The following is an 18,184-nucleotide window of genomic DNA, read 5'->3' as shown; positions in this document are numbered from 1 at the left end:
CACTCGGCGTATAAGAGCTTACATTAAAATGGTTCTGCTATAAGGTATTTCTGATTTTTTTAAACAAACTCGTCCATTTTGTTTGTTGATATTATAAGAATCTTTCTCTGGTTGTTGTTGATGAAAATATCTGGCACTAGGGTAAATGTTGTCAGAAACGAGGCTTTGCCGAGTTACCTCGAAACAGTTACCCGAGAGCCAGATATTTCCATCCCCACCTTCAACACGTGACAGATTCTTTTGCTCGCATGCCTTTTTCAATTGATAGAAGAAATAAAGTAAAACGAATATTTCTCTGTTAAGCACTTTTTTTTATTACAGTAGCGTATGAATTACACATTCATTCACGTAAGCCATCTTACACCCTGTAAGTTGAGTTTTTCCAACACCGGCAAAAACACGGGAAAATCATGTCTTGCATGCAAGAAATATTATACGTCATATGACGCCAACCGTATATAGCACGAACACATGTAACTGAACCCCCTACAAAATCTTATCTCATGCGCACGTCATATCTCGAGCGTACGGCATCTTATCTTGTACGCTCGACATCTGATCTCGTGCGTATAACATCTTATATCGAGTGCATGACATCATATTTCGAGCGTACGACATCTTATCTTGTGCGCTCGACAATGTTTCTCGTGTGCTCGACAACGTATCTCGCGCGCTCGACACCTTATCTCGTGCGCACGACATCTTATCTCGTGCGCTCGACATCTTTTCTCGTACGCTCGACATCTTATCTCTTATCAAGTAGATGATTAGAGTCCCGCCAATTCAGATGTTATCTAAACTTCCCACAAGTACAGTATCACATCATTAAGGAGCGCAGCGCACATTATGGTCATCCTATCTTCGAAATTAAACAAACATAATTAATGATGCTTCCTGCATATTAGAGTAGCGACAAATCACAGTTCGACTGGTATCAATTAGCACGCTTGTCAGGAAAGTTATAAAATTGCATTCTTGAACTAATGGGAACAGCGGAAATTCCTTGATATAGGGCCTACTAGTATAGGCGAAGCCTACGTGCTAAGACTTAAATATATTCCTTTGCGTCATGACTGAATTTTTCCTGCCTATTTTTATCAGTTCGTGTTATCAAATTACTACTCTTCTGACCCGTGAAATGGTTAAAAGTATACAACAGCGGCCGCAGTCGTATGTTTTTACTGATGACCTGGATACACACAACGGCTCTTAATATATATAGATATGATGTGTACTTGAGATAAGATGGCGTGCGCTCGAGAAAAGATGTCGTGTGCATGATATGATTTTATCTTAAAGGTGGTCAATCACATTTAAACAACATTTAATGACATTTTTTACTTTTTGTATATTCTGGTAGAGAATTATTTAAGGAACAAAAAGACGGATTACATAGAGTTAGATTCCTATTTGAAATGTATATTTTATTATTTTTATAAAATTTTGTAATTACTCCCCTTTAATATGAAAGTATATAAAAAGCTGGGTATTTCTTTTTATTTCGATACAATGTCTAGTTTTACATTTGCATTTGATAGACACATCAACTATTGAACAATCTGAACCAAAATGCAAGTTTAAAAGCTGTGTATAGCTTCTGAATTCATTTATTTCCAATCTATCTTGGTTGGGCAACCAGGATAGGAAAATGAAATTTTAAAAATACCTCCAGTGAAAATCTAATTTGTATTAAGTGTTAAGTGAACATAAATGAGTGTAAATGATCAGATGCTAAAGTTTCGAACAAATCCGTTACATGGCCAAAATCTGATTATCCACCTTTAAAAATACAAATCCATGTCCAAAACATATCACCGTAGAAAACAAATCGTGTCGTGTTGGAATTCCTAATCATACACTCTTGCCTGACTTTTTTGGGTTTATTTTTATGCTAATGACGACAAATATCGCACCTCATAATCTTGTCCTTCCTCAGAGTCATAGTTCTCATAGTCAAAGTTGGCCATGTCTTCGTCCGTCTCTGATCCCTCATCTGTTAGTATTTTATCATGCAAGAAAAGTTATAAAACTGCATTCATGAAGTAAGGGGAAACGAGGAAATTCTTTGATATTATGGACAAAACCTACACGCTAAATTTTTATTTTGTCAAGGACTTAAATGTATATATTCCTTTGCGTCATCACTGAATTTTTGCTGCATATTTTTATCAGTTTGTGTATTTAAATTACTACCCTGCTAACCCGTGAAACACTTATAAGTAAAGACGGAATAAAAACAAAAACGATAGAAGTTGTATGTTTTTACTGATGACCTGAATACACACAAAGTGCCTTAATATATATAGATATAATGTCGTGTGCTCGGGATAAGATGTCGTGTGCTCGAGATAAGATGTCGTGTACTCGAGATAAGATGTCGTGCGCACGAAATAAGATGTCGAGCGTTCGAGATAAGATGTCGTGCGCTCGAGGTAAGATATCGTGCGCTTGGAATAAGATGTCGTGAGCTTGAGAAAAATTGTCGTGCAAACGCGATAAGATGTCGTGCGCTCGAGATAAGATGTCTTGCACTCGAGATAAGATGTCGTGCACTCGAGATAAGATGTCGTGCACTCGAGATAAGATGTCGTGCGCACGAGATGATTTAATCTTAAAAAAATAAATGCATGTCCTAAACACACCACCGTAGAAAACAAATTGTGTCGTGTTGGAATTCTTAATCATACATTCTTGCCTGACTTTAGGGTTCATTTCTTTTTTACTAATGACGACAAATATCGCACCTCATAATCTGGATCTTCCTCGGAGTCATAGTTCTCATAGTCAAAGTTGGCCATGTCCTCGTCTGTCTCGGATCCCTCATCTGTTAGTATTTCATCATGTTTTCTCTTCTTCTCCGCCTCGTCTCGGTCTGGGCTTGTTATCTCAATCGCTGAAAACCACAATAGATAGGAATACATGACTTCGTGCATTATTCGTACATAGTATATCACTGATGTGGTAAATTCTATGGAAAGACACTACATGTTTGTTTTTATAGTTAACGCAATACCTCAACAAGTGCTGTCGGAGGACAGCAACGCAAGGGACATAGTCAGGGGCATACTTTTGTAAAAAAGAAAAACAGATTTATGGAATCTGTGCAATGTAAGTCAGTTCTTCGCAGTGAATAAGTGTTAAGTTTCAATCCATTCCGACAAGTGTTTACTGAGATACCAGCTTACATACAAAATCTTAACCAAACTGGACCACCGACGCAAACGCCGACGTATGGGTGAGTCCAATAGCTCTATCTATTCTTCGAATATTCGAGCTAAAAATGATGTACTGATTTCGGAGGTATTGATGATGACTGTTTTGATGTTGTTGTTGGGTTCCGAGTCACATCGACATGGGGACTTAACAACTGTTTTTGTTTTTTGTTTGCTTTGGGTTTAACGCCGTTTTTCAACAGTATTTCAGTTCTGTAACGGCGGGCAGTTTACTGAACTAGTGTTCCTGGATTCTGTACCAGTACAGACCACAAATCGACACGGAGAACATACGCCCCGCCTGCGGCCCACGATCCTTACACCTGCGCTCTCCCTATTGAGCTAAGCGAGCTGGCTGCATTTTTTGACGGCGGAGGAAGACGCCAGGTTCTCCTACTGGCATTGTTTTAGGCATGGCCGGGCACGTGGGTAGAACAACCGACCTTCTGTAAGCCTGCTGGATGGCTTCCTCGCAGCTGTCACTTAGGTAAGAATTCATTCTACATCCAAAGTTATGTTTCTTATCATGCATGAAAAATGGTTTTAAATAAAAACGTGTTTCAAGATAAAGTTAAATACAAACTTTACGTAATCTTAAGACTTCCTCGTTTTCTTTTAATTAACCGTTTTAAAGTGTTGTACTTAGGTTTCAACCAGCCAGTTGTTCAGATTCAACTACTGTATTACAAATTCTACATACAATATGCCTCCAGTTCGAACTCACCTTTGCCAAGATTAATTGATTGGACATTTTTATACCCGAGTAGCATGTAAGTTTTTTGTTTAAGCTTTCCCAGAAAAGTAGAAGTCATTTTCTTTCTCGGCGAAATCTGAAATCAAAGGTTACAAACTGTTGTTGTACATGAACAATTTCATCGTCTTCAATATTAAAAAAAATCTGCTACAATTTGAATGTAAACTGTATAAACGTTATCATTGTAAATTAGCAAACGTAATTTAAAAAGTAAGCAAAATTGCAAAACTAGATAGGAATATCTACGCAAACGTGAATTTCACTTTTCCGGATGATAACTTATTGTTTATTATTATTTTTGCCCCATGTGTAAATGCGTAATATCTTTCTTTCTTTATCGAGCATACATCATTTGTCATACTAGTATCATACTGGTATCATTTTGATGACAGTCAAATATATAACGAAGCAGTATTTTCCATACCTTCCGACGTGAACAAATTTCAATCTTTTTCTCAGGCGTTAGTGACTTCACCGACTGTTTTTGTCTTCTACCCCCTGCGTATCGACGGACTGATTTCAGAACTTGTACCTGTTTATTAAACATTTTGTATTAAAGTTTACTTCCAGTAAATTTAGAGCATGTCTTAACAACACATGACTATCCTAAAATTGTCCAGATAAAACACAACATACATGAGCATTTGTATGATCACATCGTACGATCTATCTCGGCGAGCTATAACCATCTATCTCGGCGAGCTAAAACCATTAGTCTCGCAGAGCTATAACCATATATCTCGCCGAGCTATAACCATATATCTCGTCGAGCTATAACCATCTATCTCACAGAGCTACAGCCATCTATTTTGCAGAACTAAAACAATCTATATCGCAGAGCTAAAACCAACTATCTCTTCGGGCTATAACCATATATCTCGCAGAGCTATAACCATCTATCTCGCAGAGCTATAACCATCTATTTCGCTGAGCTAAAACCATCGGTCTCGCAGAGCTATAACCATATATCTCGCCGAGCTATAACCATCTGTGTCGTCGAGCTATAACCATCTTTCTCGCCGAGCTATAACCATCTATCTCGCCGAGCTTTACAAAGAACAAAAATGATGTTTTAATTGCCTTAATTCAGAAAGGGCATGACTAATATACAATAAAATTGTAACACAATTACCAGCATCTCCACGTAATGAGTGTTTTGCAGACACAATATGATCATATCTGGTTGTCATAGATAACATATACTACAAACAATGGATGTCATAGTTTAATATGGACTAAACAGAGTGGCTTTTAACTTTGAGTCATATATTTAGATTTGGAAATGCTTGGAATGACTTGGAACAGCTATTTCAAGTTTGAATCAAGTCCATTTAATAATAACAAAGTTACAGTAAAAAGTGAAACAGTACTTGATACCTGCGTGAAAGATGTCATAATAGATGAAATAGAACTTTTAGTGTTGTTAAAATGTATATATACATATGTTATTTTTATTGTTTTATATAATAATCAAAAGGCCAAATACTCTTTTAGCAACCAGTATCTTTTAAATTGTTATAATTTTAAACATATACGTAATTTTAAGCCATGACTAGGCTAATTTTAGACAATGATTTTAAAACTAGGAGACACATCCTTGCAAACACTTTACATTTCGGCAAGGATGGTCACCTGTTTTTACTAAATTAGTTTTAAATATATTTTTATAACTTAATTTTATTAAAAACTTTAGGCAAAATAAAAATCAGAAATAAGAGTCTTTGTGTTTTCGTTTTTCGGCAAAGGTCGACTCTGATTTTATCAAATTTTATCAAATTTTAGCTAGCTTTTTAACCAACTTTTATTCAATTTTAACTTTTTTATACAAATTCTATAATAACAGTAATAAAATCATAAAACCATAAGCAACCAATATCAAATAAAGCTATAAAATAATATAAAGTATTGGTCAGCACTGTATATATGTGATAGGGACCTATGGTGGCATGCATAAGCATGACCCAGTCCGAGAAAGACGCCACCATAGGAAAATCCAGTAGTGATGATGATCCGGAAACATACAGACGTCGACACACAACGGTAAACAAACAACAGGTAAACAGGTAAATTTTAAGTAAAAATTCTTACGCGTAATTTAGGCGACGGGTACACAGGATTCGCGTGTAAAACATTTATTAATATATATTTTATCTTTAAATTTGCAGAATCGCTAAAGAACACATATAGCTATATTGCTAGACCATTTTTAGGAAGATAAGTTCATTAAAATGACCAAAATCACGTAGAAACGGTCGAATTTTGATAAAAACAACCGCAAAATTTCATACAGCGCGATCGTAAATATCTTTTACATATAATATGTAAAGTAACTAATACCGATATAATCATTAAATTTAGACTTTGGACTATAAAGTGCAAAAAACAGAACTGAAAAACATTAAAAAATGACAAATGACAGCATTTTAAAAATATAGTAAAACGGTATCGGTGAAGCACATTGAATGTTTACGAGAATATAAAATAAGCATATTTATCGATATGACACATTTATGCAGTAGGCGTGGCGTGTAATCTATAAATAACCTGTGTACTGTCAACAATCGGACGTATATAGAGGCTATGTTTTAAACGTATTTTTAAAGTTTTAATGTTTTTAAAGTTTTGATATTAATAAAATAAAGCTTAAGAGTATAGATGTAGTTCATGGTCAGTGGCAGTTTTTCTCAGGCGCTTCAGGAGTGTTAGTAAGGTAGTCGCGGCTCTTACCCTGGATGACAAAATTTAATAAATTTAAATACTTTTATAACCTATTTATTATTTCGGAAATTATGACACAGTTTAGGGGGGTATAACATTTAAAAACAATATAATAACAATAAATACTCCAGCCAAGACCCAGACATGTTCAAAAATAACACCCGGGCCTTGAATTAAGGTCCCTTTTTAACTATATCATATGAATCTAATTCTTTGGAATCGATCCAGGCGCCGACCTGTATCTGGCAACGGGTCTCAAAATTCAAATCTCGCTGGGCCTACGATTGATTAGTTAGACTGGAAACAGTCATAACTACGCAGCGCAGCGTAAACAAATAAGAATGAATAAAACAAAACAAAACAAAACGAAAACATTGGTCATTCTCAAAGACTGCACCTTGGCAGATGGACCGAAAAGTTGCACGGAAATACACAGATACAGGGGCCTTACAGCTACTTTTTAATATATCTGCCCATATGCGTTGCGCTAATATGTCTTAAATTGTATCGGATTTTGTCCTCGAAACTGACACGCAACTTTTTGCACGTTGAAATCGAGCGACATATTTTACACATTTTGTATGTCTTTGACCGATCGTTTACGAAATGCCATAACATAGTTCAAACTCTGGTGCTTCTTACGTCGTACGTAAGTGTCACTGACGTTGCAACGCAGTTTGTTATCGAGACAAAATTATCAATCCACCTATGCGGAAGCGTCAGAGATAGCGTTCGACCATACAGGTGCACGTCAAGAACGGTACATGATGTTTACGCATGTATGTGACAAGTACCGCAATTCAATGCGGCATTATCTAGATAAACCTTAAGTGCAAACGCAGACAACAGGGGCCAGGTAAGTTTGATTAATAGGGGATTTATCCACGGCGCAAAGCGCCGGGGATGAAAATCCCCGAGACGGTAACGTCCGTATATAGTTATTCGTCTTTGTTGTCTGTATATACTGAGGCAATTTTTTTATGTTTTCCGGTTCCGGTTTATGTACACAACGCAGACTGGTTGTCTGCAAGAACATCCGAGCACCCCGAATCAGTCACAGAAATTCGTAAACCGCGCCAACATGATTCTTTTTACTTCTTTTTCGTAATGAAAACTCTACATGCAATTGAAAAACACTTTTAAAACAGTAAGGAAGTGTAAAGGCCGTCAAGTTTCTGCGTAGAGTGCAAACAAATAATAAAATCCTAAAGCCAGTGCGAGAACGCGGTGCATGACGTCACCGTCGCGGCTTCTCGTAAATTTTGCAAAGTATGATATTCGCTGTAAGAGGTATGATGACACTAAATGTAAACTGTTTAGAGCGAAGTTTTATTTCTTTTGAGTGTTGAATATTCTTCGTAAGTAGATATATAACAGATAAATCCCCATGCTAGGCAGTGCCTTAATTCATATTATTTATTATTTATTATTATTCATTATATATGGAATAAATCAATGTCTTATCTTTAACTATGTCGGAACTCACTTCATAGAAGGTAGATAAATATCCTAAATTTTGTTACCAAAGTTGTATATTTTTTGCAATAGTTGCCTGAAAAATAATGAAACCAAAGTGCATAGTATCTTTTTTTTTGTCAGTATATGTAACACAATACAACCTGAATTGGTAGGTTAAAGGCAGTCATATATAGCAAAGGATCTTTAATCACCTTTTGCAGTGAGGATCTTGTCATCTTTCGCTTTCTTGGGCTTCTGTCACGTGGTCTCATGCGCTTAAGGATGCCTTCGCTCGTGTCCAATGCCCAGTCGAGGCCGCGGATCAACATTCTTCCCGGCTGTGATTTCATCACACCTCGCACAGTTTTCTTCATCGTGTAGGAAGTGTGGTCCCGGATCTGAATGAGTAAATAACTTATTTCTTTTTCAAGATTTGTCAACTCATGTTTCAGTTCTTAACGGTCGTCTATGAACTCACAAATCGCATGATTTTTTCTTGCTTTCTTATAATCAGATGAGTCAAACTATTTGGGTGGAATGGTACGACGTGATCAATTTAATGAAAAATTTACAAGAAGATGCTTGCTTATTTTTTTGGCAGAAATTTTCATGAACTTCTTCAAGAGAAATGCATCACACATCCTGAATATTAGAGGTACATTGAAGAATTATAAATGTATTTTTTGGGATAAACAATACTGGGACCACGCGAAAATCCATGAATCGCTCTAGCGATTCTTGGATATGTAAAATCTCCAAAAATACATGTCTAAACGCACCAATCCTTATATTTATATAATCTGAAAATCAAAAATATCAGGCTATCGATCTTTTCAACGATTAAATAGAACAGCCAAGAAGAACCGCCCTCCTTTAATTGTAATTTGTCTTCAAATGAAAATACAGTTCCCGATTTTTGAAAAAAAAATGTATTTACAAATACAGTAAAAATCACAGACACGTCGAATCAGTTTTGTTTTTAAATGTCAGAAAAATAGGTTTTAACTATAATTTAAGTTTCTTTTTGAAATTTTGGTGTCCGATTATAAAAGATATTTTTCGAACGACGCCATATTGTTCTTTTTGTTGGGGAGAGTGCAATTTTCGTGGAAAGGACCACTATTGATATCATTGCACCAACTTCGTTTATACAGAAATAAAAGAAAAGTGTTTTTTTTTCTTCTTTCTATGATTGTAAATATAGTTTTTTTTGTAATAAGAACAAAAAGACGAAAGGGTACATTTACCTCCTCCGGGGATGTCTGTAGAGCCGGGTATCTTTCCTTTAGTCTCGACACGCCTTCGCCAGCCATACTGTCTACCCGTGCAGCTGGATCATAGAGAAGAAATGATACATACATGTATGTAATATTCAGCCTTTTCGCACTGTAATGATATTAAAGGTCGTGTTTATCAAGCTTACTTAATACTCAAAACAATAAATATGTTTTTTTATTTATTTCTTGATTTTTCCTAACAATTTTATTGCCTATTTCAAATATACTCTCTCCTTCAAATATTAAACTGGAACTTGCAGAAGTCTATACAGTGACATCATCCTTTTTATGTTATCTACTGAACAAGTTGCAAGTTACCAATATCTGTATCACCTGACACATGTGACAGGCGGAAACAACTTTTGCTTTATCAGAAAGAAGTTTTGCTTAGGAAAATTCAGTGAGTAGTGTAACATATATGTAATATTGTTTCTTTCCATTCGAAAGTTATTGTTAATTTATAATTGAACACTTACTGAATGACTTGCAGGTCAGTAGTCAAAATTATAGCCCGAGGTCCGAAAATATTGACCGGCACGTCATTCAATAAGTGTTTTATTACATTACATCACAAATAAATTTGCATATTGTTTTTTTTTCTTCAAGTTTTGACTTAAGTCTAACAAAATTTAGTGTTAAATTATAGACCAGTCAACAGAACAAACTATGGACCGGCGGTTAATACATGTATAAAGTACAATATATTATAAAGTATAATACATGTGATAAAGATGTTTAATGACACATCAGCCGTTTTGCACAAAGGACCTACTTTGCGTTAATTCATAGCAGCGCTATAATCAGGTACAATAGAAAGGTCTATGTAATAATGTATCATTTTAGTTTGGAAATGGAAATGTGATGTTATTTTCTCGTATATTAGGTTTCCTTCTATCAAAACGATACACGTACACGTTCCGATGTTTTATTACTATACGTTGTACTTCATATTTATTTGATACTTACTTATTAACTCTTACTCTGCTAAATTTCTATAATGAACTTATTCATCTTTCAATTTGGCCAGTACCATTTACTGTACCAAAAAGATACTGACTGAATGGCGAACAGTGCAGACCATGATCAGACTGCACGGATGCGCGGGCTGATCTTGGTCTGCACTGATCGCACTGATCGCAAAGGCAGAATCACTTGCCGCCAGCAAGCTAAGGGTTAAGCTGTTCCTTTTATCCTTTTATAAAAGGACAATGTAAAATATTAAATAAATCGACAAGTTACTGTTACCTATAGTGGAACTGGCAAAGACCTTCTCGAATAGACTGGACACACTGTACTCTATTACCGCTAGTCCAGTGTTCAATGCCCGGGAACTGCCTTTCATGCGTGTATACAGTTCTTCTAGTGAATGGAGCACAGGCAACCCCGTTACCTCCTTTACAAAATAGAAAAAGGAACTGATTATATGAATATAAATAAATAAAATCTCGGACATCCTGCTTTTGCCTTACATAAACTTCACGAAAAGCATTCTGACAGAGCTGAAGAGCCGACAGCAAGATAAATCAAGGCCATTCCTGAACTGCATTTTAATAAATCTTCCTCTTAATTATTGCAGTGTTTTTAAACATAGATAAATACAAATTTTACACGTTATCCGCTACATATACCAATTACGTGCGGGCACATAATACGTTTATTAATACTGGGCGTTACATTTTGAGAAAAATATCCCAAACAACATCAAATCATAGAAAGAAAGGGTTGTTTCACATGAAATTTGAACAGCTTATATAAAATGTATATTACTCTACAGAACAACTATCAGTATACCGATATATACATTGAATTCCGGAAAAAGACTGCATAAAGGGGCTTCACTTTCGGACAGTTCAACGTCTTTAAAAACTCACCATTTTCAAAGAACTGTTACATATCTTCATTTTGATGCATTTGCAATAATGTCCTGGTGCTGACATTTTACATAACTAGGTGGAAAGTAGTTTTAAGCAATTGTTTACTTTTATTTATTTACAATTGGCATTCTTTTTAAAGGGGGGAGGGGGGCTGGGGGACATTTTTTTTCAGAATATTTTTAAGTATCCATCGTACGGGACAGTACGTCAGAACATGTAATAGTCGGGTAGATTGTTGGTAAAGATGCTGATCGTTTATCAAATATTTCTGTGTTTTGATGATATAGTCCTAAACCTTAAACCATCAATGATGAGCCTAAATTGTCAATGAAATATGATTCTTAAAGACAAGAAGATGCTATCAGTTCTGCATGTGTACTCCATGTTGATCTTATTTGAACTGGCTAGAAACTGAAGGAGGAGTGTTCAGTTGTAGCTGTAAGAAAAATTTATAAAACAGGTGTTACTAAAACTAGTTTTTGGACATGACTATCCCAGCAATGTGTGCATGTCTCATGTTAATGGTGTATACCAAGGTTTGTTGTTATAATGCAAAATCCAATGGAAATCAAAGTCATGACATGCGCATGTCCACTTCATATTAAGGAGGAACATAAGTCTCTGCAACAGTTTTTAGTACTAAAGGTACAAACGTAACTTCATGTTGATGATTTATACCAATTTTGATTTTACATCGATGGAAACTGTAGAAGTTGAGCACACCAGGTACAAACACTAATATTGTCTAACAAGAGGGCCAAGATGGCCCTAGGTCGCTCACATGTGTAACACACCATTACCTAGTGATTTCATGGAGACAAATATTGTGACCAATTTTCATTAAGATTGGACCAAAAAACGTGGCCTCTTGAATGTAGTATTTTCTTTGATTTGACCTAGTGACCTAGTTTTTTAACCAACATGACCCAAATTCGAACTTGTCAAAAAAAAAAAAAATGGCCTCTAGAGGGTATACAAGCTTCTCCTATGATTTGACCTAGTGACCTAGTTTTTGACCCCATGTGACCCAGATTTAAAAACTTCCAAGACTTCATGATAACAAACATTCTGACCAAAATTTATTAAGATAGAATAAACAATGTGCCCCCTAGGGTGTAAACAAGCTTATTCTTTGATTTGACCTGGTGAGTTAGTTTCTGACACCACCCCATATGACCCAGATAAAAATTCATCCGATATTTCATGCAGACAAACATTTTGACCAAGTTACATGCACATCAAATGAACAAGAGTGTTAACAAGCTTCTCCTTTGATTTGACTGGGTGACCTAGTTTTTGACCCCATATGACTCAGTTTCAAACTTGGCCTAGGAACCATCAAGATAAACATTCTGACCAAGTTTCATGAAGACAGGATCATGAATATGGCCTAAAGAGTGTTAACAAGCTTTTCCTTTGATTTGACCTGATGACCTAGTTTCTGACCCCATATGACCCAGTTTCAAACCTGGTCTAGAAATCATCAAGATAATCATTCTGACCAAGTTTCATGAAGAAAGGTCATAAATGGGACCTCTAGCTTTTCCTTTGATCTGACCTGATGACCTAGTTTTTGACCCGACATGATCCAGTTTCGATCTACCATGTACATTTAAAAAGAATGCAAACATTGCAAAATGAAAGTGAAAGTAGAGCTGTCAGATTAACAAAAAACTGCAGTATTTCAACAAATATAAAAGTTAACTATTTTTCATTTCCCGGAGTACTTAGATAAGTATGTAAGACACACAACAAAAACAAATTTAGAGAAAAAATATGTTTGAAAAAGAAGTTTGATATTTTGTACAAAATATAATGTGGACAGTTGAAGTACATGTTTTGTAAGACAAAATACATATTACCAAACGAGGTGACCATATATAAAGTATTTTCTACTTCCTCTGAACAACTCCGTATATATATGTTATGAATATTATGGGTCTGTCGGGTATAATTTCCAAAATGAAAATTTACACCAGGGGTGGTCTCAAACACTTTACATGAACCTTAAAATCATATAGTATTTAAAAATACACAAGCAATGTTTGAAAAGCGAATGCAAGCATTTCATTATTTTTGTGGACGCATTTTTTGAAAATCCTGAATCAAGGGTTGCAAGAGGTATCTTTTATTGTGGTTATTGCTACTGTAAGGAGTATACATGTATTTGTAAGGCTTGTTTCAAAAGAGCAAAAATGAGCAATAACACGAGGAGAATATGGAGATGAAAGTCCCAACAATATGCATTATGTCCAATTCACGCTGATCATGTATACCAAGTTACACTGAATTTGCTGAAAACTTTAGGAGTCGAGTATGAAGAAAATGAGACAGACCGATGGACAGACGGACGGACAGTTCAAACACTATGTGCCTCCTGGGTCTTCCACATGTACAGGGAGTAGATGAAACCTCAGTTAGTTGAACAGTCCATTTCATGTAGGCATATATCTGTATACTAATCAGCTAATGTTACGGGTTGAGTTTCTACATGTATTCCGACTTCCACGAGAATATCGAGCACTGTTTTTTATACATGTACCCATGTACTAAGGAAAAAAAAAAAACAAGACATTTCCTTCTAATCAACAAAAAATCGATAAAATGTCTATAGTTGCAATGCTGCATGGAATCCATAGCTTCATTCTAAATGACGAATAAAACAACATAGGAAATACAATGACAAAGACTCTGTGAGTCGGATGAAAAGTTTGAAAGAATGTAAAGCAAACTTAATTAAATTTAGTATGTACTTTACGTTCTAAAATACAAAACATTACCTTATAAAAGCACGAAGACTTCGGAACACTTGAGTCACAGGCAGTCATGATGGGAAGCGCCGCTCTCACTAATCTACTAATATTGTGTAGTTAAAATGATAGCGCACGAAGAGCTCGTGAAAAATATTGAGATATTTTTCAACCAATCAAAAGGTTTATATTGGACCGATTTAAGTTATACAGACGGTGTTCGCAAATATTCGATAGATTTTTTTAGAGAAAAACTGAACCATATTTGTTGCGGAGCAATCAATCAATCAAATGATTTGATGGATCAATTCAGTCAGTCTACAAATACTGATCACTGCCAACATTCAAATTAGACTTTAACTTATTAATTTTTAGTGTAAACTTAAGATGACAAGGTATTAATGGGACATACTCTATATCTAGCAGATTTTATTCTTGAAACATAAATAATGTGCTCAACGAACTTAAAATAATAAATAGATACAATTTAAAGAACAACATATGGTGAAAAATGCGTCATTTTACCACAACTAATCAATATAGAGACCTTCACTTGCTATCCACCCATTAATTGTACAATAACAACTTACTGCGACAGATTTTAAAGCACTGATTTTATCAGGTACGTGAAGTCGATAATGACCCGACGTTTAGGATAACTTAGGCCTAAACATTCATTTCCGGTAACATGCTAAAAGTAGGGTAGGTAGGACGGATTGTTTTTTGGTTCTTTTTTTATTTAGTGAGACATTTCAAGCAGTTGAAAACTACATCATGGAAAGTAGAAGATTTTTATGAGCACTTGATTATATGATAACATGCTTGCTGGCACCATGAATCTCAATCCTTTAATGCATTCTCTTTCTTCCTCTGCTTGTCTCACTTTCAACTTACACACTCATTAGCCACGTGTGCTTGCTTCACTTTTTCCAACTTCCAATTATTATACCTTATACGCTTTTGAAGCATTGTACAAATGTTCTTGTACTATTTTAGAATGTCAACGTCTGCTTTCTCTATTCATACTGTTTAATTCATACCGATCAATATAAGGAAGCTAAGTAATGTAGCGTTTCATGTTGTAAATGTATATAATTGAGCCGTGCCATGGGAAAATCAACATAGTGGGTTTGCGAACAGCATGGAACCAGACCAGCCTGCGCATCCGCGCAGTCTGGTCAGGATCCATGCTGTTCGCTTTCAAAGCATATACCAATTAGAGAAACCGTTAGCGAACAGCATGGATCCTGACCAGACTGCGCGGATGCGCAGGCTGGTCTGGATCCATGCTGGTCGCAAACCCACTATATTGGTTTTCTCATGGCGCGGCTCATATATGAATAAAATATTGTTTTAAACCAACAATCGATTCAATCACTGGAAAGTTGAAGAGGCAACAAATTACTTTAAATGATATGGGGCTGAACCTAGTCTAATTAATCAAACAAAAATCTCTCTTGTGGTGTCTTAAAAATTAAGGCAAGCGAAAAAGTGTCAAGATGAACCGAATAAAGAATCTGTTTTCCGTGAATAAAGATTAAATACGCATGCGCAGAGTAGATGGGATATCAAATTTACTTAACGAGATTCTACTGAATATGACAGACTATCGACAGGTACAAAGTATAAGAATCTTTTTCGATGGAAATATCTGGCTCGAAATTAATGTTTAGGTGACAGTGAGGTTTTGCCGAGTTACCGCAAAACAGTTACCCGAGAGCCAGACATTTCCATCCGCACCTTCTACCAGTGATAGACTTATTTTTCTTGCATTCCGTCAATATCTATATACTATTGACATGCAATTTAAGTAAGGAGTCATGTAAAATTGCCTATGATGATCCTTTTAAAAAAAATCGTACCTGTTTGAATATAGTGAAAAGATATTGTCGTTGAGAAAAAAATCAGACAGAAAAATTATTGATTAGGAAGAATTTAATTGACATACAATTTTTAATTATTGGCTAAAATATATAGGAGCTGTAAACATAATATCATATTTTGGTGAACAAAGAGATCAGTCCAGCGATAAAAATACAACTAATTTGACAAATAATCTAAAAATCTATTTGCTATTGTAAAGAGTCTATTTTAAGATTATATAATATGCGCGAAATATTCCAATGACTTGTACTTTTTTCTCTGTAAATAGGCCATACAAAATAAATGTGTGTGTTTATTTAGAAAAGTCTCTTGTTATCTGTGTATAATTTACAGGCAAACGATTGCTTATTAATAATTTGTACCGAGAAATGTGTGCATATTGAAGAAGTGTACTAGAGCATGGAACTTTACAGAGGGTACGTGTTTTGGAGTATCACTGATTTAATCATATTAAAATTGGTATGTTAGAGTTTATTCACTAACCCTTACTTTTGAATAAAATCTAGCTCTGTTAACCGATATCTGAAATTCATCGCGTGATCACATTCAGAAATCCGCGTAATATGTGTATAAAGGATATATGAGCCGCGCCATGAGAAAACCAACATAGTGGGTTTGCGACCAGCATGGATCCAGACCAGCCTGCGCATCCGCGCAGTCTGGTCAGGATCCATGCTAATCGCTTTCAAAGCCTATTACAATTAGAGAAACTGTTAGCGAACAGCATGGATCCTGACCAGACTGCGCGGATGCTGGTCGCAAAGCCACTATGTTGGTATTCCCATGGCACGGCTCATATTTCAAGTCGTTCAATTCTACTCTTTGTATATTTATAAATAAATCAAATAAACTTAACCCAAGTCAGTACCCAAGGTCAGATATAAAATGCGCAAATATTATACAGCGTAGCATGTCTGGAGCGAAAACAAAAATGTGTTTGTTGTACATAGGCTGTAGTCTGGATTACCTTCCTCTAACTGCTACGCACATTAGTGCACGCCGAGAACCAGGTTACATGGGCTGTTGCACTGGAGAAGTTAATTTGATATAATAAGAAGGAAAGGAACTGCTTTAATGAGAAGTTTGGTCTTTGGAGGTGTCGTTTTCAAGGGTTTTACCGGAAGTTCAAATTATTCAGCATCATAAAAGCTTTTGTTCTGCAGCTGTTGTAATAGTATCTTCACAAAAGTATGCACGAGCAAATAGTGGTTTTAAATGTTGGACATTCAATATTACAAAATAAAGTATTTAGTTTAAAATTTCATAAGGCTTAAAAGTTTTATATTAAAAATAGATAGAGCTAGATGTTATGCATTCTTAAACGGATAGAAAAGGCACTAATTTCAATGTTGCACATGCAGTTTTAATGTTAGAACTATAAAGGGAGGTAATCAAAATATCAAGTTGAGTAATACTTTCTCCTGTGTTAATCCAAATTCAAACCTTGGACAGTTATATATGAGGAAACAATTATCGAAAATAAGATTTAAAAGGAAATAAATCGTGGCAGCCACATTATAATCAAAGGTATATTGAGCCTTTAAAGCTACTCTTTCACAGTCGGGTAAAAATCAAAATATATCAGTTACGTATGATAAGATGCAAAATATATATCTTTCCTTGAAAAATTTCAAACGAAGCGAAAAACCGGTTTAAAATATTCGGGAAAATCACGATTTTGCTGCATGTAACATGTACTATGTTGGTGCGCTGTAATCGAGCCTGATTTAGATTTAAATTTAACTTTCATTGCTCCATGTCTGAACACATGAAGTTTGTCACTGACCTCTGAGCCGAACCCTTTGACAAGTTTATTTTGAACGGATTTTCAAATATTTGAACGAGTTTGCCAAATATCGTATATATCTAATTAACAAATTCGTACGAAGCACAGTAGAGAGCCGACCCGAATCAAGAGCTGAAGTTTGTCATAAAATATTTTCTTTCCTTAACCTTTACCCTGCTTAATTTCTTAAATGGCAAGCCCATCATTCAATTTGGACAGTACCATTTACTATTTGATGGGGTGTTCACTAGAAATTTACTGACTGAATAGCGAACAGTGCAGACCATGATCAGACTGCATGGATGTGCATGCACTGGTCGCAAAGGCTAAATCACTTGCCGACAGCAGGCTAAATCACTTGCCGACAGCAGGCTAAATCACTTGCCGACAGCAGGCTAAAAGTTAATATTCTTATATTTTCATTTTGCATAGTACTCGTTTTGTTTTCTAATCATACACGGATTTTCATTT

The 18,184-nt window shown here is 35.6% G+C and overlaps 1 protein-coding gene across 1 annotated transcript in view; it reads right to left on the bottom strand.

The window, feature by feature from the left end:
- The window catches only part of LOC123523039 (uncharacterized), a 331,093-nt gene that overhangs the window by 3,873 nt on the left and 309,036 nt on the right, over positions 1-18,184 (bottom strand). The window contains exons 2-4 of the mRNA XM_053549394.1: positions 4,391-4,499; positions 3,937-4,042; positions 2,745-2,893 (exon numbers count right to left, since the gene is read on the bottom strand). Of these exons, the coding sequence (XP_053405369.1) occupies positions 2,745-2,893; positions 3,937-4,024 (237 nt within the window). The 5' untranslated portion in view covers positions 4,025-4,042; positions 4,391-4,499. The remainder of the gene's footprint in view (positions 1-2,744; positions 2,894-3,936; positions 4,043-4,390; positions 4,500-18,184) is intronic.

Source organism: Mercenaria mercenaria, chromosome 8 (genome assembly GCF_021730395.1).
Source record: "Mercenaria mercenaria strain notata chromosome 8, MADL_Memer_1, whole genome shotgun sequence".
Taxonomy (NCBI): domain Eukaryota; kingdom Metazoa; phylum Mollusca; class Bivalvia; order Venerida; family Veneridae; genus Mercenaria; species Mercenaria mercenaria.
This window is presented reverse-complemented; position numbering and strand designations above follow the sequence as displayed.